The following is a 23132-nucleotide window of genomic DNA, read 5'->3' on the forward strand; positions in this document are numbered from 1 at the left end:
ATAAGTCACCATATGCTTGTATTAGCATGCTCTGCATTACGGGAACTGGCGCGCCTCCCGGTCAGCTGTACGCCAATCAAAACGAGAAACGAGGAGAGCGCTCTGCTTCTGTAGGTCAGGTCCATCTCCTCGCTCCGATCGGAAAATAAACAGAGATTCATGAGCCCGGACGAATCGGGAGCGGGCCGAGTATCCATTAGCTCTAGTGATGCAGAGCGGCAAACGGGAATCGATAACGGTTCTGTTCGAAATGTAGTGCAAATAAAGCGGGACGCGCCACTGATTCAATTCAAATGACTGCTGTCAATGAGATGGAAGGACACAAAGCTGCTCTCATTGTCCTCCAGGGTTTGAATTCACCTTGCCGAGTGTTCATTAATACATGAGGATGCAATGCACTTTATTTATTTCCTACGCTTACATCATTTCCTTCACTGAATGTCGGGCTTGTGGACTGGCTGTGCCGAATTATTCAGGATATACATTTTCTCATTAAAATGCATGCGGCTCTTCAAAGCGAGACAACAATGATACCATCTGTTGTGTGTTGGACAGAATACTCGGAACAAAGCCATTGAAAACTGCACCAATTTACTCTCGCCACGGTATTACACTCCAAATTTACAGCGAATCGTTCATTCTTCGGTACAAAGTAGGTGTAATTAATTTTTCATTGAAAACTACACGTACATGTGTCTCAAATATGTGAATCATTTCCCAACATTGAATAAAAAATCTTAAACTATAATTCTATACAAATCTAACCAAAATGGCTTTTGTGTCAACAAAAATATTCTTGTTATATTATACAAAGACGTCACATAGCCATAAAAAGTGCAACAAAAACATATCAAATTTATACAAATTTATACAGTAGGTCCTACAGTTAAAAACATCTTTCTTTTTTTAATCTTATATTTAAAGCAATATTTCACTTTCATAAACAAATCCTGATCATTTACTCACCCCCATGCCATCCAAGATGTTTATATCTTTCTTTGTCCAGTCGAAAACAGGAAAACATTTCACGTGGATTTTTCTCCATATAGTGGGCTTCATTGGACCTCAACAGTTTACAGTTTTAATGTAGCTTCAAAGGGACCTAAACGATCCCAGCCGAGGCATAAACGTTTTATCTAGCAATCGTCTTTTTCACCCCCAAAAAAATTACTTTTAAATCACAAATTCTCGTCTTGCACTAGCCATGTGATGCGCGACCTTACGTATTATGTAATCATGTGAAAGGTCACGTGTTACATATGTGAAATATACACTTGCTGACCATTTTAAGAAATAAACTGGCACATAGATATTAATTAGAATCATAACACCTACAACAACTTCGGAACGGTCCTTTTTCTCAACACTGGAGCGGTAGTTTTGCATACGACATGCATGCATGACCTTTCGACATAATTACTTAAGGTCAAGCTGGCGCATCAAATGGCTAGTGCAAGATGAGAAGTTGTGGTTTTAAAGTACTTTATTTTGATAGTTTCGCTAGAAAAGACCCTTATACCTCGGTTGGGATTGTTTAGAGACCTCTGAAGCTGCTTTGAAACTGCAATTTTAACCTCCTAAGACCCGACCTTTGGTTTGTCTTTTTCATATTTCTTCCAGCTATGTGGTGTTAGGAAGAACCAATATACAGTACAGACCAAAAGTTTGGACACACTTGACTAAAATGTTAACTATGATTTTAAAAATCTTTTTAATCTGAAGGTGAATGGTTAACACATGAAATTACTTTTGTAGAAAAAAGATTCCTGTGCCAAACAGATTCATTTCTGTTTTTAGAAAACTAAAATGTTATTTTAAAATAAAGCAATAAGCCCCGCGAAGCAGTGGGTTACCAGTGCATTTTATAACAGCTAAGGAGCATTGTAAGCACGACGCGAAGCGGAGTACCCCCTTAGCTGTTATAAAATGCACTGTAACCCCACTGCTTCGCGGGGCTTATTGCGTTTATGAAACGGTTACTTCACATTTTTTAAATAGATGACTTGCACTGAATATAAAAGAAAAATCTGTCAATAAAAGCCCAGATTAAATGTGAAGTCCTTTAATATTCTTTAAAATTCAGTCTAAAGTAAAACTTCAAGAAGCTTCTAGATAAAATGACACGAGCATGGTCTTGCAATTTCTAGGCAAAGGGTGACTGCACTTCAGATGATAAAATATAACAGAATTGTGATTTATTTTGGATGCTTTCAGTCACCAACAAAATTCCCACGGTTGCATTTGTGTTATGCCATAGTTTGGACGAGTTTATTATTATTCTGTTATGTGGAAAAATATATAAATAAAGAACGAGTGAGTGTGTCCAAACTTTTGGCCTGTACTATATATAATAACCAAATATATTTCTTTGAACATGAAGCAGTGTAATTGTCCATGTTTGTATACAAGAGGTTCCAGTTACACAGAATTAAGTATTATGGTGCAAACAACAAAAAATTTGATGTCCACGTATGTTAAACTGCATTGAAACTGTAAACTGTTAAGGTCCACTAAATCCTGGAATGTTTCCTCAAAAAACTTTTTCTTCCCAACTAAACAAAGAAAGACATAAACATCTTGGATGACTTGGGGGTTAGTACATTTCAGAATTTTTATATAAAAAATAATTTTAATGATGGATCTCAATTAGGAAGTGCAAATATTGAGTGCATGTTTTTTTTATTTCTATTGATCCGGATCACATCCTTTATCACCAACCAATTAGCATTAGTTGATTAACCAGACTCATTACTCACCTAATCAATATGGTCCAACTAAAAATCAATACTTAGTGTTAAATCAATAGTATGCTATGGTATACTGACATATGTAACTAATTAAGGCTCTGCAGGCCATGACACATCATCTTGTTTATTTATAATACCGACAGAAAGAAAGTTAGTGAATTACTGTACAGTATAAGCAGGGCACTTCTTTAATCCATTGCTCCTATCCCCTACCTCTGCAGTTGTCTCATTAGATCTCATTAGACAAAAGTGATGATCTGTTACGCCTTCAACTTAACGTCGATGTAAAACGAGTGCGGCATGCTCGGGTACCGCAGACAACAAATGTGACACGTCCCTCAGCACGTATAAACAAACAGGAAACGTGTTTACAGTAATTATGGTTATGATGAAAGCCTAGCGGGGAAACGTGTGCAGCATTTGTTAAAGGTGAAGTGACATTTTTCCATTACTGATGTAGTTCCTGTCAATGGAAAAAGAAAATGGAAGTCGCTTGTACCTTTGACTGAGGTGTTGGGTGGCGGTCCTTCGATACGCAGGTTCCACGGCGGGTCTCCCTGATTGGCGAAGTCCCTCATCTTAAGGTAGCTGATGGTGAGGCGAATGATGGACGCCTTGTCCAGTTGGCTGGTGATGGCACCGGGTAGAGGAAGCATCTTCGCCAGCTCGTAAAACTCAAAGTTTTCCTTTCCCCGGCGCGAGCGGGCAGCGTCACGTGACTTCTCCTTCCTCAGAGCCTGCAACCTGAAATAAACGCAAGAACTTCAGTAAGTGTTTGGCTGTTAGACGACATCATGGGTGAACGTCCCATCAGACAAACCAAATCTGTGGAAACAAGGAGGGGTGTGTTTTGTCTAAATGACTTATAAGATGATGGGCTATATAAAAATATATTAAAATGCATGCATAACTGAGTACTACACATGGACAGAAAGAAAACCACGATAACTGACAGATCTAATAATATTAGCTTGTAATAATAATGCCTATGCATGTAACTTGATACCTCCCTGTGGGAAAATCTTGATATAATTTGTAGCTGGATATCCCATCAGGCCTTTCTATTTTCTGCTCTATTTTTCCCACCCAGACTAAGGCCCAAGAGAAACGTACTTTGTAACTGAACTCAATAGCTTTGCTGGGCTTTTTGTTATTGACTGTATATAGTATCAAGTGCACACCTCTGTGCCAATCACAGACGGGGCAGGCAATCGCTGTGTTGTGGCGCTGGGCCGCGGCAAGCTAAAGTTGCATTCGTACCGACTTTGTTGTGCTCCGGAGGGAGACCTCAATTCAATTGATTCAGTCATTGGAATCCAGAAGTGGGTCGAAGTCGTGATTAGCTTTGGCCTGGGGTCTCGTGAGACAGGGCTGTGAATGACTTTCACACCGCTGTCTTTTAACCAAAGCCACGGACAACCAGAGATCTTCTTTCTCGGCCAAAGAGAAATAAACATCGAGCTAACCGTGCCTGCGCTCAATTTCACAACCAATGGAAAACGTCAGAAATATGTATACACACAATCAAAAGTGCATGCACGAAAATGATGATTTGTTTTAGATTATGACTACTGGCTCCATGCACATGGCCCTGTTTATTTTCAATTAAATGATGTAAAACGATTCAGTGTGCATGGTTTTTAATCTCTCATACTTGCAACAATTGCTGGCATTTTTACATGCAAGCTATATCAGCTCAAGCTTGACTACATTTTAAAACCGCACAGCAGAAATATCACAAGCTTGCTTTGGTACACCCGTCATAATATGTATAAAACGAAATTCGTAGCAATCAATTCATGATATTTGTAAATAAAACCAATTTACTTTACTTTAGAGGACATCTGAAATGATGCAGTAGAAATAGTGCATCCATTTACTAAAGACACATTGAAGCATTGAGTCGCATTGAATGCATTCAGCGCAGACAGATCCATTGAATGCACTGTCACTGAAAATAATGAACGTGATCTATTTTTGTCAAAACACTATATTGCTATCAATGACCGCTAGCCTCTTACAGAAAACAAAAAAGAAAAGTGCTTCTAAAATACACAACCCGTCAGATCCAAGAGCTTTTTATTCATAGCGCACATCATTTGCATTCATTCGAAGCACAAGCAAATACGCCCAACCCGAGTCCATTGACTAATATCGTACAAGACGCAGCCTATTTTGTGTTTATGGATTCAGCTCTTTGGTTTAAGGTTTGACCGCCTTGATTTATGATTTTCAATCAAAAAATTCACAACAGCCAGTTTAATACTTCCAAAACACAACTGCCCACTTTCCGTAGCGCTCATCATGTCAAGCCATTCCGAATTAAGCCGGAAATATATCAGCCGGGAGCCTCTGTGTTCCCCACCGGCGGACGTGAAGATTAATTTTTTACCATCATAAATGCTAAATCAGTTATCGCAAATGCAGAAAGATGGGCGAGAAAAATGTCTTGATGAATGAAAAATGACTGTTAGTGTAGGAGAAAACCATCTTCGCACTTTATCAACTAACAAAAAAAATGAAACTGTGGCCATGCCATGGGAAACAAATATAAAGCACTTAATCTTCATCTAGCCTCGGGATTCCCATTCTGTTATTTACCATTCTTTAGTATCGGTCAACAACTTCCAGCAAAAACCCACCCAAAACCGGCCATCACCTCCGAAAGGCCACCTAACGGAGCAGTCAAAGACTGTGTGATCAATTTGAATCCTGCGAGTATCAACAATATAAAACTGTAATTTCATTATCAAATAGAGACGCACTCCGTGCCTTTGAATGCGCAAAATAGATTTCTATTCTCGATGGTGTGGAACACTCGAGCGCGAGAATAAAAACACTATTTGATGGTCTACTGCTCAGACAGTATATAAAACTAGTAATGGTTGTCTGGAGTCAAAGTGCAATACAGCAGCAGAATTTCATTTGTTCCACAAACTCGGAAAGAATTATGTTGTCCAAAAACTGTCTGGATGCACTGAGGTGAGATGACCTTCATTTTCACAAAATATTTATTATGTACTGTGAGAAAATGCAACAAATATGAAAACACAGTGATAACTCGAACCTTCCACGACTCCTGCGGGATCTCGTGAAAGAAGAAACACAGATGAGATCTCAAAGCTTCCTACTAGACGGCAATAAAATTAAACAGAGAGCAAATGCTTACGCTTAAGTCTCCTGAGACAAAGACTCAGAAACCTCTCATACAGAGATCTCAACAATATCCCAAACTGAACTCACGTCGACCGAATCCAAAATTAAAAGCCAATATTGTTGATGAATTCATAAAGAACATTTCTCATCAAATCAAACCCAAAACCACGTTATCTCAATACATAATCATGTTAAAGCTGCACACTTTTATTGTACTTCAACAATATAGACTCATTTCTACCCATTTCTATTTTTCCTAAGAAAACCTAAGATAAACATCTGAAACAAAGTTGTGATTTAAATGAAGCACGACTTTGGGCTACAGTACGAAGAGAAAAATCTCCCAGTCACTCTGTTAAAGTGATAATTGCAGTGAAATTGATTCTGATTACTCTTCTCAACTTAATATGAAATATAGTGAACATATTTTTTAAACAGTTCTAGTCCTTGATTCTGATTGGTCAACAGCTGTGTTTTATTAACAATAAACAGTCCTTCCAGAAAAATGCTGAGTTTTTTGTGATCCTTGATCTTGCAGCAGGTTTTCTTAAAAAATGCGATGGAATATGCGAGAAATTTATGCAATTTTATGCAACGAAATTTGAGAACTTGCAAAAATTGCAGGAATTTACAAAAAAAGCGGGAACTTGCAAAAATTGCGGGAACTTGCAAAAAATGCGGTCGCTAGTTACTTCACTTCATAACGTCCCCATGGCAACAGGGGACATGGCTGCGCTTGTGTAAAGTAAAAGCAAAATTTTTCAACTTTCTGCTAAGATATATGTGACTTTTTGCTGCGAAAATGCGGGGATTATGAAATCATGCAAGCCCCGCATATTTTCGCACGGAAATATGCAATTTATGCAGCGAAAGTGCAGAGTATTTGAAAAAATGCGTCCACTGCATAAATATGCGGACTTTGGCTGATTATGCATTAAATCATGCAATCGCATAATCGCGTTTTTCTGGAGGGAACACAGCTATGATTGCTGCACCCTAGTTTTTTTACCGTAAATGGTTTCCTTGGACCAAACCAGGTAAATTTCTACGGAGCCCCTAAGGGGACACGGAGCAAAAATTAAATAAAGTTTAGTTTCGCTACTACCGCGTTTAGTTTCGCGTGCACATGTGAAACTTTCGCTTTCACGTGCGAGCGCGATAGTTTCACATGTGCGCCCGAAAGTTTCACGTGAGCATGCAAAACTAAACTTGAAAAAATTTTGCAGATGAAGGTTTCACGTAAGCACATTAAAGTTTCACGTGAGCACATGAAACTAAACTTTAGATTTTTTTACTCCAATGTCACCTTAGGGGCTCGGTACATTTCAACCCACCTTTTAAAAAAAACTAAAATTTATATATAAAAAAACTCTGCAATGGTGATGAACTATTAATTTGCACATGGTTTGTCTTAAAGCATATTAAAAACACCACAGACATATAAACTACAAAAACTTTTCACCACAGGGGGACTTTAAAACATGATTATGCATTTAGGAAAAAAATCTAAAAAAATTTACATTTGACACACTGTAAAAAAATTCTGTAGAAATTGCAGCTGGGTTGCCGGTAACTTACCGTAGATTTAAATTTATGTTTTTTAATGGCAACATTTTGTTCAAAGTTAAATGAACATTAAACATTTACAAGTCTTTGTCTTTATAGAGTAAAACTAAAAAAACTGCATCAAGTAAAGCATTCTGGGAAACAAAATCTGAAGCAAAAAACAGAAAAAGGTTGATGATGATTTCTGGTTCCCAGAATGCTTTGCATGAGGCTGTTATTGTATAGTTTTTTTAGTTCTCTAAAGATAAAGACTTGTTAATATTTAAAATTTATTTAACTTTGAACAAGCTCTTGCCAGTAAATAACATAAATTTAAATCTACGGTAAATTACCGGCAACCCAGCTGCAATAACATTGAAATTTCTACAGAATTTTTTTTTACAGTGCAGTACAGATATTAATATGTCCAATATATTTTTTAGTAAATACCACAATGACCGTACCGCTCTATTTACTAAATAAGCAAATCGTTCTGACATGTTGGACTACAATTGATGCAAAAACCCCCGAAAAACCCAGAAGCGGCGAAATCTTGTGCAAATGATCATTTAGGGTTGGAGGTAATTGCCTTCATCAGTGTAGAAAAAGCAGGCAGAGGAGAAATGTCACTTTAGATTATCTTCTTGCCTCCTAAAGCAATAGATGACACTTGATCAGAGACTAAATGCCAAAACCAATCAATTTCTTTTGTGACTCGCCGCCACGCCGCAGTGAAAAAGGCCATAGTCTTGGTTCTTCTAATTAAAGTAAATGCTATCTCCTTGGTAACCTCATTAATATTCTCATTGACTTGCTTATACATACAGTATGTCTTATGACTGCTTAGAATTAGCTGGGGCAGTTTTATAACACTGTCGGGATGTCAGAGATGCATTACTTTTGAAAAGACTACTGTACTTTCTGGAATTAATATACAATTGACCAAGTACTTTAAAGTGGTTGCTGTCTACACTTCCTTAAGTCTCTAAAGGTTTCTAGGCACCAAAACCACTCTTAATTTAGTTAAAAGGGATAGTTCACCCAAAAATGAAAAATCTGTCATCATTTTCTCATTTCTCATTTCTAAATCTGTAACACACAAAAAAATATTTTGATAATGGTATGCACACAGCTGATTGTAACCATTGACTTCCATAGTAGGAAAAACTAATATGGTGGAATTCAATGGGTAGCGTCAACTGTATGCTTACCATCATTTATCAAAATATCTTCTTGATTATTATCACAATACTTCCATAATATTTGTTTTCCTACTATGAAAGTCAATGGTTACAGCAGGTGTGTGCTTACCATTATCAAAATATCTTCTTTTGTGTTCATCAAACTAAAAACACTTATACAGGTTTGTACCAACATGATGGCAGGAAAATGATGTTATCCCTTTAACATGACCTTCTTAAAGGAACACAACGACTTTTTGGAACTTTGGCTTTTTAAATAATCCATACATAGCTTTTCATCTCTGTACGTACCTTAACTCTGTCTGACACAACCACCGCTAGCCTAGCTTAGCACAAAGACTGGAAGTAAATGGCTTCAGCTAGCATAAGTGACAAAACAACGCTAACATTTTCCTATATTTATATGTTATTATTTGTATTGTAACAGCGTGAGATTATAGTTCCCAGTATGTTTACGGTTAAAAGATGGCTGTGTCTCATATGACCTTGTTATTTGTACACGCTGTGACTATATAAATCAAAACATATAAATAGGAAAATGTTGGCATTATTTTCTCATGTATTGAGAGCAGTATGCTAGCTGGAGCCATTTAAGTCCAGTCTTTGTGCTAAGCTAGGCTAGCAGTGGGTGCATCAGACAGAGTTACAGCATGTAGGAGATGAAAAAATCTAACTCTGGGGGATACAGTGAATAAGCTAAAGTCCCAAAAAGTCAGCGTGTTCCTTTAAGATGAATCTACTTTCAATAACCTCAACAATTGAAAACTTGCAATGCAAAAGTCTAAATCACAGATCAAAAGGTAAAACCCTACAATAAGACTATTTTATTGAGATTAGGCAATGCATTAACTAGCATAAACAATATCGGCATTAAAAATTTTATAATTGCTAAAAAACTATATTGCTCATTGTTAGTTCATGTAAGTTGGAAAGTGGTACGGCTCAAAATTTAAAAGATACAAAATTCAGAAGAACAAAAATGCTCCATATTGCATGCAGTAAGACAATTAAAAACATCTCAAAAATCCCTTGTCTATGCAATAATTATTTTTTGCTGTAATCCATAAGCGCTATGGTCATAGCTACAGAAAGTGCAATACATTCTGAATCACGGCCTTTAGCCGAGCTCAGATGTGCATCATTAAATGCAAGGTTACGTCTTCCATGCTGCACTAATTCCCTTCAAGGTCTGTGCGTTCTTCCCTCTCAATCAGTAAAATGGATCCGGTTCGGATGCGAATGACCGTGGCTTTCTCAATGCTGGCTGTTCGTTCGTCCTGAGAGCTCTGTGTGCGTAAGGCGTTCTTCATTAACACAGAAGTCATTTCAGGCGATCTGTAAATGCATTCATATAATTGATCAAGACACTCGATCAGCACTCTTTTGTTTATCTTTTGGTCTCTTTTTTGGTGTCTTGCCATTCATACTGTAGTTTGAAATTATTTACTTTCATGTAGCCAGACGGCAGAAGGTCTGGACTCCAAATGGCCCAAGAGACTGTGTGACTGATCTAAAGCAACCAATCACAGTTCATTTTGTTCATTGTCATCTTTAGCGGCGTGAAAATGTAAAATCAATGTCTCTACGTCTCTCCAAAATCCTTTAGAAATCTAATAATGACTTGGAAAGTCCAAAAGCGAATTAAATAATGTGTGCCTTATGCATCAGGGTTTCAGTGAATGGTTGGTGGCTGTGACGTCTGAGGATGAGATTAGAAGTTATCAACAACCTTCTGATCTACGAAAGTGGCAATAAAATGAAAGCAAAGCTTTATATTCAGCTCGTACATATTGATTAGTTCTACAATCGTAAGGTCAACCCGAAAACAAATACCTACAAATTAAGTAGAGTGAAACCCTGTGCATAGCTCTTTATTTATTTTTTTGGACTGCAATGAATTCTTTCAGTCTGACTGCCTGTCTTACGACGGCCTTGTAAAGCCATCTGAAGGCTTTCTAGAAGGCCAGATTCATAGTGAATTGCCCCCTCTTGTTTTTCACAATAGCACAGAGTGGCAGTCACTCTCATAACGCTCACAATGCAATTTACTGAACACTTTCATAAAGACCAGTCTCTCATAGCTAAAAGCAATTTAGTGTCTCGATTTGTTTGGCTTTAGAGCTTGCAAAGAAGGACGATGTTTCAGACGGAAGCAGCAAAGCTGAGAGGGCAAAGAAAGAAAATGTTTGCATAAACTGTGTAAGAAAACAGGCATCGATTTACTATGAATTTACATGTTTAGTTAATCATAAAACCTAAATTATATTATTTACAGTTAAAAGGATTCTTTTACCATTCCAAAATTCATGATTATCCAACTCTACCTCAAGGCATTTCGTGGTATTGTCACAAAATATTTGATTTATTTATTCGTGTTCATGGACACGATTTGCGTATTTATTTTTTTGTGTCATTGTGCACACATTTCTTTTTCGTATTACTTGGCACCAGAGGCGGACACTACTTGAGTATTTTAAGTAAGCATCTGTGCTTTATCAGAGTGTTTGTCTTGGGGAAAAATTTACTTTACTAAAAAATGTTCACTACTTTCTAAAGCATAGAATCATACTGTGTATTCCTTTTATATTGCATATTTAAATTGATTTAATACCTAATTACATAAAAATTGTGTACTTTTACTTTTCTTGAGTAAAAGTACAAAAGTAATTTTTACTTAAGCAAAACAAAAAAAAAATACTAGATGTTTAATGTACTTAAATATTAAATATAAACCAAAAACTTGAAATTATGAAATGAAGTGGAGTAAAAATTAGGATAATATGCTTTAAAATATATGTTTTTCAAAGAAAAACACTGATAAAATACGAATACTTAAAAATTTACTTTTATGTAGAAAGTAGAAATGTAGAAATGACCATGTTTCCCTCCCTCATTTCCCCCTGAGAGGAGAGATATCTGCATTTTGGTTCTGCAAAAAAGTCCTCCGATGATGTAATATGACGATTTTTGCATCATTGGAGGACCAAAATGCAGATATCTCTCCTCTCAGGGGGAAATGATGGAGGGAAACATGGTCATTCAGTAATACTGCCGGGTTTCTACAGATACAAAGCTGAATGCTAAATCGGTGAAGTATCCCTTTAAGTATTAGTATCGGCTTGGCACAAATTTCTATAAATAGATTTTTTGTGTCCCTAGCACGACTTTCTTTTTTGTGTAATTTTACGTATTGTTTTTTTTCTTTTTTTCTATTTTTAAATAAATGTCGCTTGGGGTTGGGGTAAGATTTGGGGTTGAGTTAGCATGTAATTTTATGTATTGGTTTCTAAATGTTTATTTCTTCAGTTTTTTTATATTTTCCCTTGGGGTTGGGGTTAGGATGTCTGAAATGTAACAGAAAGTCATTCTAACCCTAACCCCAAGCAGCAATGGTAAAAAATAGAATGTAAAAAATGAGAAAACAATACATAAAATGACACAAAAAAGAAAGTCGTGCTCAATGAAAAAAGGTGGAAAATTTTGTCCATGAACACGAATAAATAAATACAATATTTAGTAACTAGGGTTAGGTTAGCTTGGGGTAATATTTGGGGTTGGGTTAGGATTATGTATTTGTTTCTAAATGTGTTTTTTTGTTCTGATTTTTTTACATTTTCGCTTGTGGTTGGGGTTAGGGGGTCTGAAATGTAACTAAAAGTAATTCTTACCCCAACCCCAAGCAACAATGGTAAAAAAATTAAAAGAAAAATGGAGAAACAATACATAAAATGACACCAAAAAGAAAATCGTGCTGAATTTAAAAAAGTGGAAAATTGTGTTCATAAACATGAATAAATAAATACAATAATTTGTAACTATGCACGATTTGCTTTGAGATTGGGTTGGATTATCACCAAAATTACCCACTAACAGCCTCCAAACAGTTAGTTTTTTTTAAACAAGGCTCCAAAATAAGCTTAGGGTTGGGGTAAAATTCGGGGTTTGGTTAGGATTATGTATTGGTTTCTAAATGGTTTTTTTCTTCCGATTTTTTTTAACATTTTCGCTTGGGTTAGGATGTCTGAAATGTAACGGAAAGTCATTCTAACCCCAACCCCAAGCGACAATGGTAAAAAAAAAGAGAAACAATACATTAAATGACACGAAAAAGAAAATCGTGCTGAATTTAAAAAAGTGGAAAATTGTGTTCATAAACAGGAATAAATAAATACAATAATTTGTAACTATGCACGATTTGCTTTGAGATTGGGTTGGATTATCACCAAAATAAACCACAATGCCTCCAAACAGTCCATTTTTTTGAAAAACAAGGCTCCAAAATAAGCCAGATACGAGGCAGAAAGATGTAGTTTCCTCCCGTTTCCTTGGCCTTGATAATCCCACAGTGCATTTCTTTTTATCTTCCGACAGACATGACATCTCAATGGGCGCTGATAGCCCGGCAGATGTGTGTGGTGTCAGAAGGGCTGTAGGTGTGTGATTGGCTGTTTAAAAGCACAAGGGTGACCTGACTGACTGGACAAAGGGAGGTTGTCAGAGGAAAAGGTCACAGTGTTGCTTGTACAAAGTGAAACTCATGTCGGTGCCACAGAGACAGAGCTGTGCTCTATTATATCTGGAGAGTCACAGGCTCACAGTAAAAATATACCCATCAAATGAACAGCATCTCTCTCACACAGCTCCGCATTAGCTTGAAACTCCAGTAGTGCATCCAATGAATTAAACAAATAATGAATTTTATGTTTTGATTTATTCGAACTGAATCCAGAATCAATATCCCATAAAGTACAATAAATAATAGTGTCAGTAGCACTATTCCCTCTTGGATGTTTGCTATTGTAACCCTGTGAGGACTTGATATAATTAATTAAGTCTTAAAACTTAATGGTGACATGTTGATGTTTCAGTCTTGAATGAAATAAACATTTTGGGGCTGTTAAATATGTTTTTGGGCGTTTAGTATATGTGCACCTTAAGGGTGTCAATAAACTAACATGCCCCTTAAGAGGATATATAAGTATTCAAAATGTACGGTCCCTCACTTTCGCCAATTTTTATGACAGCATTCTGCACAGCTTCTCTTTAGATTTCTGGCTGTGAGGTAAACTAAACCCTATTGGCTATTTTAAAAGATGGGAGGAGCCACTCAATATGTCCCAACCAGCCGTGCCACACATAGATATGTATAATAAAAGCTAGATGTCTTATGGCGGAGTCTCTAATGTAATTACCGGCGGCCATCTTGTCTCAGTCAGGTCGCTCACTCGTAGCATTGTGTTTTAATGGTGCATGGACTTTTAAATAACCATAACTTTTCACTCAACTAAATTTTCTACCAATTTTCAACTGGTGTGGTTTCTTACAAGTAAGGGATAATGTAGAGGCAGCCGGTAGTTATCGGGAAATAAGCCCCGACAGTGTGATCAGGACCCGACGCGAAGCGGAGGGTCTTGTATCACACTGAAGGGGCTTATTTCCCGATAACTACCGGCTGACTCTACATTATCCCGCTTATTACACGGCTACTTGTCACATAAGAAAAAAAACTGGACATGAATATGAATTTGAAACATTTTATTGGCATATTTGTTTTAAATTAACATTTTTATCCTTCCGCGAAACTTTGCACAGATGCATAAAATGATCGTAATACCTTATTAAGAACCTCTGCTTCATACTTGTCTGTCTCCATTTTTTCTCTTTTAGCCAGTCTTTGAGAAGTTTTAATGCCCATTCTGTATTTTTTGTGTGTTGGCTTCGTAGCTGTCATGCTCTATTTTGTCAAGTTCAGTCTCAGTAAGCTCTCTGTGTCTTGTCGTGGTTGTCGAGTGTTTGTCACAAGATGGCGCCAAACAGACAGTAATCTTTATTGATCTTTATTGGCGCGGAGCGATCTTACTCGTAAAGTAGTACCGGCTATGCGTTATTATTTTGGAGCGGTTATTATTCGAAAAGAACGAACCTGCAAATGTCTCAACTGACCAATCAGAATCAAGCATTCCAGAGAGCCGTGTAATAAATGTTATTAACATATTAATAATTCTGGATGCTTGAACATGTTTCATGAACATTATTCATAAGTTTGCAGTGCCATAGGAACTTCTCTGACGTTTATAACAAACCAAACCATTTGAAAATCGGTAGAAAATTTAGCCATTTATGTTTATTTAAAAGTCCATGCACCATTAAAACGCAATGCTACAAGTGAGCGAGCTGACTGAGACAAGATGGCCGCCAGGTGCGGATGTCGAACTCCATTGGCCAGCAGCGCATGCGAGACATCTAGCCTTTATTATACATATCTATGGTGCCACACACATCCTGAAAATTAAAGCCAAAACATTTTGATCGCCCCCTGGTGGCTGGAGTCATGAATAGCAAGTGAGCTTAACCTAAAAATTTAATGACACTTAAAATATTTTTTACTGATAATGGTTTCTGTTACTTGAATTATTTCTTATGTTGATGTATGTTTAAATGTTTCTTTTTTTAATAAGATGGTTTAAGATCATTTTGACTACTTTAGTTGTGTATTTGTGATTCAATGTCAAAATGGGCGAGACCTGATACCACCCCTTCACCTCACGATCACTACTGCACAGACGCTGGCTCCAAATGATGTAATTGGCGCAAGATGTCAGCGGCCATTTTTGAGATATTTTTTTACAATGGAAGTCTGTGAAGACGCACCGTCTTTTTTACAGTCTATGGTCGCGAATAAAATTACATCAATGCATCGAACGATGCTGTGCAATCAAGGCACTTCAGTGAAGTCTTAAAGTAATTTTACCAATTCCATTAAATATACCGACTACATTTTCAACCCATTGTTGGGTCAAATATACATTTTTCTGGGTTAATTTAACACAAGGGCTGGGTTTGTCCCATTTGACAACAATGGGTTGAAAAAAGAGTGTATTTGATGGAAGGAGGCCGACAAACTTCACCTTTAAGGTCACATGATGAAGTTCAAAAGACAGAGGAAATATAAAAACATGTTACAAAACAAGTACAATCCTACACACCACAAATCATTACTCTTAATCCAGCTTGCTCATTATACCAGATCAGTGGTGAATGCAAGTTTGTGAAAATCTGGGTTTAAATTTGGTGTGTTGGGGGCCACTGTATTCCCTCTCTTATGATCAGAGGGTGGGCTTGTCAGCGCTGATCTCCTGTCAGTGTGTAATTAAGGGGGCTGTGGAAAGCCACAAGAGTCGCGCTGCTTGCCGGATCTCTGCACCGCGGTAAATCCGGTTAGCTGTGAATAAACCCATTGGGGGCGGCACAGGTAAGCTAGACCCAATGCGATTAAATGGCAAAAGCGCTCCCTGAAAAGCCAAATCGGCAACACAAAACACCCTGCCTTCACTTTCTCACATTCGCGATTTCGAGCCAAAAGAACAATGTTTGCGGGCCATAAATCGCCTTTGCTACCCAGAGGAGACCGGAATGTTAAAAACGTACAGTAAACGATGTCAGAAACATAATAGTAGCTGATGTCCTGTAATATCAACCTTCATAACAGATCCTGATATGATACAGTAAAAGCTCCAGTACTGTATATACCGTACAGTATATCATTGTGCAGCACACACAGACCAACTATTAACCTTAATTTACTTATGGAGTAAAATAATTAAATAGTCCAAATATTTTTTTTATTATAAAATACATTTTATATAATAAGTATGTGCTATATTATGACTACAGTCAATTATATGTACATCAAGCCCTTTAGTTTCAAGACTAGATTCACAATATAATATACAGTAATCATTTTGTATACCGTACTTTATTGCTTTAATGGATTAGTTCATTTTCTTAAAAAAAATCCAGATAATTTTAATGGACTTTAATGGACCCCAACACTTATGAGTTTTAATGCAGTTTAAAATTGCAGTTTCAAAGGACGCTAAACGATCCCAAACGAGGCATAAGGGTCTTATCTAGCGAAACAATAAAAAATATGCACTTTTAAACCACAACTTTTCTTCTTCCTCGGGCTGTGTGACGAGCCAGCGCAACCTCATGTAATTGCGTAATGACGTAGAAAGGTCACGTGTTACATATATGAAACGCACATTTGCGGACCATTTTAAACAATAAACTGACACAAATACATTAATTATTATCATTCCACATACAACAACGTCGGAACGGTCCTCTTTCTCCACACTTGTAAACACTGGGGCGTAGTTTCGCATACAGCATCCATGACCTCTTGATGTGATGACGTATTACGTGAGGAAGAAGAGAAGTTGTGGTTTAAAAGTGCATATATTTTTTATTTTTTTTTAACCAAAAATGACAATCGTTTCACTAGATAAGACCCGTATGCCTTGTTTGAGATCATTTAGAGTCCTTTAAAACTGCAATTTTAAACTGCATTAAAACTGTTAAGTCTTGGGGTCCATTAAAGTCCATTAAAATGAGAAAAATCCTGGAATGTTTTCCTCAAAAAACATAATTTCTTCTCGACTGAACAAAGAAAGACATCAACATTTTGGATGACATGGTGGTGAGTAAATTATCTGGATTTTTTTTTAAAGAAAATGGACTAATCCTTTAATGTACATATCAGTGATGAGTGGGTTGAACCAAAATGAGCGGGTGCCTGTGGTCACTCGCGGTTACCCACAGTTACAAGTCCTCCAGAAATATATTTAATAATATTCAGTCGGGTCATTAAAAAATAAAGTGCCAATTAAAAGAATTAGTCCACTTTAAAGATGGGGTCCATTGACTTTTCATAGTAGGAAAAAAATACTATGGTAAGTCAATGGGCCACATCTTTAAAGTGGACTACTCCTTTAACATTTTAAACAATTACTACTTTAACAAAAAAATGTGGGCCAGGAAGCGGGACAGGTAAAAAAAAATTTGCGGTCCGAGTTGCGGTTAGTTGAAAATGTTGGTCGGGTGCGGATTGTTTTGATCCGCACATCACTGGTACATATTGGTGGAACTTGTAGAAATTTGCTCATGTAGGTTTGGTTATATAAAACATCACGCTATTATGTTGTCTAAGTATGGATGTCTACAAATCGATTACAGTATAATGTACCAGGATAGAAGATCCCTCCAGACAAAATATGTGTCACTGTGAAGACACTATCAGAGTGAGACTAATGGAGAGCTGGACCTTCTCTTAGATCTGAATCTGACCACAAATAAAGAAAATGATATACAACCGCAATCCCTAATGTCTGAGTGAGCCTATAATGTGTGTGTGTGTGTGTGTGTGTGTGTGTGTGAGAGAGAGAGAGAGAGAGAGAGAGAGAGAGAGACGTCTCAGCTTTTCTTTATAGGTTTTGCAAAGAGTATTCAGAAATCGAAATCCAAATTAGAAATTCAAAAACCTATCCCGTGCAAAAAATGTAAAGTTTCATAATGCCAAGTTGTTGTGATGTCACTTCCTCCTCAAACCTGTTAAACCTTGCTGACTGCAAGCTAAAGCACAATGATCATATTCTCCCCATCTCCATCTCTCTCTCTCTCTCAGCTCCGCCCTCCCTCCCGGCCGTTTTCCAGCTGCAGCTGCTGCGGGCGGCCTGCTGAGGTGGAACGGCTCAGTATTAGCTGTGAAATTAGCAGCACTGTCTGGTTAAAGAGCTGGCACGCTTTGCGGAGGGATAGACACTGCTAATGGCATAAAAGCCCTCATCACCTGGGAGCCACACAATTACTTGAGCCAAGGCTCAACGGCATCTTCTCCTATCCCACAATCACCCACAGTCACTCACCCTCCTCCACCCGTCCCTCAAACAGCTCACTTCTCTCCGCCTGGCCTCTTGCCAAACCTGAGACGGAATGAGATCTCTCTCTCTCTCTCTCTGTCCTAAATCATATCAAAGTCCCAGTCCACTAAAACACACTAAATTTAAATCCTGATGTTTCTTAGCGATGAGGTCGAGGCTCTCGGGATGAAATAAAAAAGGAAGAAACACAAGGGCATGCTTGAAAAGGACAAAACGGCATTCTGATCCATGTTGTAGTTGTGGATCCAGTAATGTAACAATGGCACAGAATAAACGGCTTCGTCGGCATTCTGACCTGCCAAAAAGCTTCATGTAATTTTCCAAATGAAAAACTCACTAACGTTATATTTAACAAATGCTTCAAATCAGAAACAGCTTGCATTACATCAATTGCAGACAACGCACATCTGAAATAACCCCGGGAGCATAGTGGCGAAAGGGCAGATATGCATATTACATTTATTACTATAAACATACACCATGAACATTAAGCATGTTGTGTTCAAGCGATGAGCCATGAGAGGCTTAACAGTGATTTTACCATGGGTCAAAGACTGCCTAAAACCCTGTGCCTTTTAAGAGCTGTAATGCATGGCCTCTCATGGCTTTAACACATTTTCACATTTAAAGCATTACAGAGAAAATTTTGTGCATGCTTTTTGTGCCCAAAAAAACACACACAAATACACTCGCAACTGAAACGTCGCTGTCCGTCAAGAGAGAACTGGAGCGGGCCCAGCACCCGTCCAAAGCCCAGCCGTACATGTTTATGCTTCTCGAACCATATGCAGGTATTCAAATACACCTCCTGCGGTTTAGCAGCCCGCCAAACGAACACGCAGCACCTCGGAGGGTAGAGAGGCTGAGGTGAGGGTCATGAGTGCTGGAAAGGGCATGTTGCGAGGGAGCCGCATACCCACACAGCTCTGAGATCAGCCATGCCACTTTAATTACCTGCCACGGCTTCTGGAAGCGCACGGACCCTTGGAGAACCAGCGGCAGCCGTGCCCTTCTCCTGCTTACATCGGGAGAATCAAGCCCGGGCCCCATCCGTGCCAGTCACCCGGGTCCTGATCAAAGCACTGCACGGCAGGCTTCACGCCGGGTCAGACGCACAACAACCTGTACAAGATTTACCAGCTCAATAATGAATGAGAGAAACATTTTGAAGTAATTGGCGGAGCGCATGCACCCATCTCGCCAGCAGGGGAGCATGTTTGTACAAAGCAACATAAGATGCATTATTGATGCGCAATGCGGTGGCGCTCTCGCATCGGCTTGATTTGGAACATGTTCAGAGTTGCGCTGTTGTGCTGCTGATGACAATCATTGTTTAGGAAAACAAAAACCGTTTTGAGAGAAAAAGAGAGAGAGAGAGTAAGCTTCTTTCATCCGTGATGTTCTAAGCCAAAACCACAACAACCTGACTACTGATTCATGAAGGTTTCTGCTCTACAACAGCAATAATCATGAAAAATGCACCCTGCGCTGCTTGCTACTGAAGTGGGCATGTTTGATGGCTTTTCTTTTACAGATTAGGCCCATATCTGATATTTCTGGTGTCTGTAAAATTGCGCCCGCTTGAGATTTCGCCCTAATCCTGCAACAGCCATGATTAGGTTACACAAATGCGGTGCGTCAGGTTAAAGGGGCGGTGCTACGGTGAACACATACAGTTCTAAAATGATTCTGCGGCTAACACAAAGCAGACTTTGCGTATTGTTACTTAACACATACAGAGTAAACTTTTTATAGGGATAGTTCACCCAAAAACAAAAATAATGTCATTAATGACTCACCTCATGTCATTCCAAACTCATAAGACCTCCGCTCATCTTCGGAACACAGTTTAAAATGTTTTATATTTAGTCTGAGAGCTTGTTGACCCTTCATTGAAAATCTACGTACGGTATAATGTCCATGTCCAGAACAGTAATAAAAACATCATAAAAGTAGTCCATGTGACATCAGTGGGTCAGTAAGAATGTGTTGAAGCATCAAAAATACATTTTGGTCCAAAATAACAAAATTTAAGACTTTATTCAGCATTGTCTTCTCTTCTGCGTCTTTTGTGAAGCGCATGCGCGAGACTTAAGTCACGTGACTGCAGTGACGCGGATGACGTGTTATCCTCAGACATTTTAGCGAAGTTTTTTTTTTTAAACTTACAGCGTTTGTCTCCCTCAGACTGTAAACGAAGCCCGGGGCACAAAAAACAGCTGGGGCGCACCAGATAACACGTCAGCCGTGTCACATTACACGCGTATGTGCTTTTCAACAGACGTTGAAGCAAAAACATTGCTGAATAAAGTCGTAAAATTTTTTTCTTTTTGAACCAAAATGTCTTTTCAATGTTTCAACACATTCTTACTGACCCACTGATGTCACATGGACTGCTTTGATGATGTTTTTATTACCTTTCAGGACATGGCCAGTATACCATACATAGATTTTCAATGAAGGGTCAACAAGCTCTCGGACTAAATCTAAAACATCTTAAACGCTGTTCCAAAGATGAATGGAGGTCTTATGAGTTTGGAACGACATGAGGTGAGTCATTAATGACATTATTTTTCATTTTTGGGTAAACTATCCCTTTAATATGCATATTGCATTTTTCCAGAGTTCCCACTCCAAGCCAAATGTCAAATTCCATGACTTTCACTAACTAAAAAGCGTATTTTTCATGACCTATGTCTAAGATGCCGTAAGCCTGATAATGTACTGTACACCGTGAATTTATAAAAAAAATGTGCTTAAATGTGCGAAATGAATAAACACTGCCAATAAACGACTGTTTACTTGAAGTCAGTCTTAAAAAGTGTAAAACATAATTTCTAATATTCCACGACTTGGACAGAAAAATTTAATTCCCTGACTTTCAATGTCTGAAATAGACAAAAATTCCATAATATTCCAGAAATTCCATGACCTGTGAGACTCCTGCTTTTTAAGCATGTCGAACTTTGCATATAGCATTGTTTGTGTATAACTGTAATTTAACATAATAAAAAACATGTATCCTTAAAATTCACTCTTCTGACAATTACCAAAAAAGATATTTTGGTGAGCAAAACCAAAAACTACATGTTGGTGCTTAATATGATACATGAGGAATTGTATTTACTATAAAAGCACCACATAAAATGCTTTGAAGGATGCTAAATGTGCACTCTAAAAATGTTTGAGTTGGTTAAACCCATGGCGGTTATAGGTTATAAATAAACATGTACTGGGTTTGTTGTTGAGGAAACATGGATTGAAACAACCCAGTATAATTTTATTTATAACCCAACAGTTGGTTCTGTCCAATATTTGCCCAACCATGAGTTAAACCATCAAATTATTTTTATTTGCAATTGTGTAATTAATATAAATTACAGAATTTAAACCATGATAAATTCTGTTTAAAAATGTTTTTCTGAAAGACTGAAGCTGTAAAATATTACATACTTTGTTAAATCATAATTTATGTCTGTAGTTCCTCCCTCTAATACAGTGTAGTGATTTCCGAGGCCGGACATCCAGTGCCATCCGTTCTGCTGACTGGGTGAATTTCGCACCAGTAAATTCGTACATTGTTCTTTATTTATCCTGCTAGCGCGTACACCTCCACAGTGTGTTTGTTTACCTGTGTTTGTTGTTATTTATGGTGTTTGTTGCGTGCGCAATTTGTATAATGTGCTAATAAAACACTCGGTGAGACGGAGCACAATCTGCTTTGCGAGTGATAAAGGAGGCGGAATGGAGACAGCAGTTATCTGAGCTCTAATCAGAATTCATATTGTTAACACACTGCCTGCACTTCCAGTCCTTCTACAATATCAACCGTATTATTATCATAGAGCCACTATAAAAGGATATTGGCGTCTATGGCGAGCTCTTATCCCAGAGAATGTGCCGTTATTGCTTTTCACATCAGGCCCATATGAAGGTGACAGGCAGACGCAGGACACTTCAAGGTAAAAAAAGAGCAATAAGATCTACTGTACAGTACCGATGCTTTACTGACTGTATAAACAGATCAGGCTTGAAAATAAATGTTTGAAGACATAGACATACACTCGACTTTAACAATTCAATGTCAAATTCAACAAATGGTATTGCGAAGTTGTCGCTCTTTCATAGATCAAGAGTTAAACCCGAGTGCATTGTATCCATTCGTTTACTTATCGAATACATCTCTGAGATTTCTCTTTAGGAGAAATACAAATGGACACAACCGAGATAATACACTGTTAGAAATTACGGTACTACTAGCAGCTGTTTGCCAGTAATTTACTGTAAATTTAAATTTGTGTTATTTACTGGCAACAGTTTGTGCAAAGTTAAATGAACATTCAACATTACCAAAGTCTTTATCTTTAAAATCATTATCTTTACAAAATAAAACTAAAATAACAACCTCATGCAAAGCATTTTGAGAACCAAAAGTTGAAGGAAAAAAACTGAAAACGGTTGAAGAGGATTTCTGGTTCCCACAATGCTTTGCATGAGGCTGTTATTTTATAGTTTTATTCTGTAAAGACAAAGACTTGTTAATAGTTAATGTTCATTTAACTTTAAACAAAGTTTTACCAGTAAATAACATCAATTTATATCTACAGTAAGTTACTGGGAAACAGCTGCATACTGTAACTACAACAATTTTTTTACAGTGTAAGAGCCCAGAGCAATAAAAATCTGGATAGATAATTTGGTTTTGGAAGAATTTGATGAAAAATCTCTATCAGAGATATACTTAGATCTGTACCATACCT

General features: G+C 37.7%; 1 protein-coding gene across 5 annotated transcripts in view; it reads right to left on the minus strand.

Annotated features, from left to right (window-relative positions):
- The window catches only part of npas3 (neuronal PAS domain protein 3), a 324250-nt gene that overhangs the window by 220887 nt on the left and 80231 nt on the right, over nt 1–23132 (minus strand). For all 5 annotated transcript variants that reach the window (XM_065253793.1, XM_065253789.1, XM_065253784.1 and 2 more), the window contains one exon: nt 3247–3491. In XM_065253793.1, coding sequence (XP_065109865.1) covers nt 3247–3491 — 245 coding nt within the window. The remainder of the gene's footprint in view (nt 1–3246; nt 3492–23132) is intronic.

The sequence above is a fragment of the Paramisgurnus dabryanus genome, chromosome 17 (genome assembly GCF_030506205.2).
Source record: "Paramisgurnus dabryanus chromosome 17, PD_genome_1.1, whole genome shotgun sequence".
Taxonomy (NCBI): domain Eukaryota; kingdom Metazoa; phylum Chordata; class Actinopteri; order Cypriniformes; family Cobitidae; genus Paramisgurnus; species Paramisgurnus dabryanus.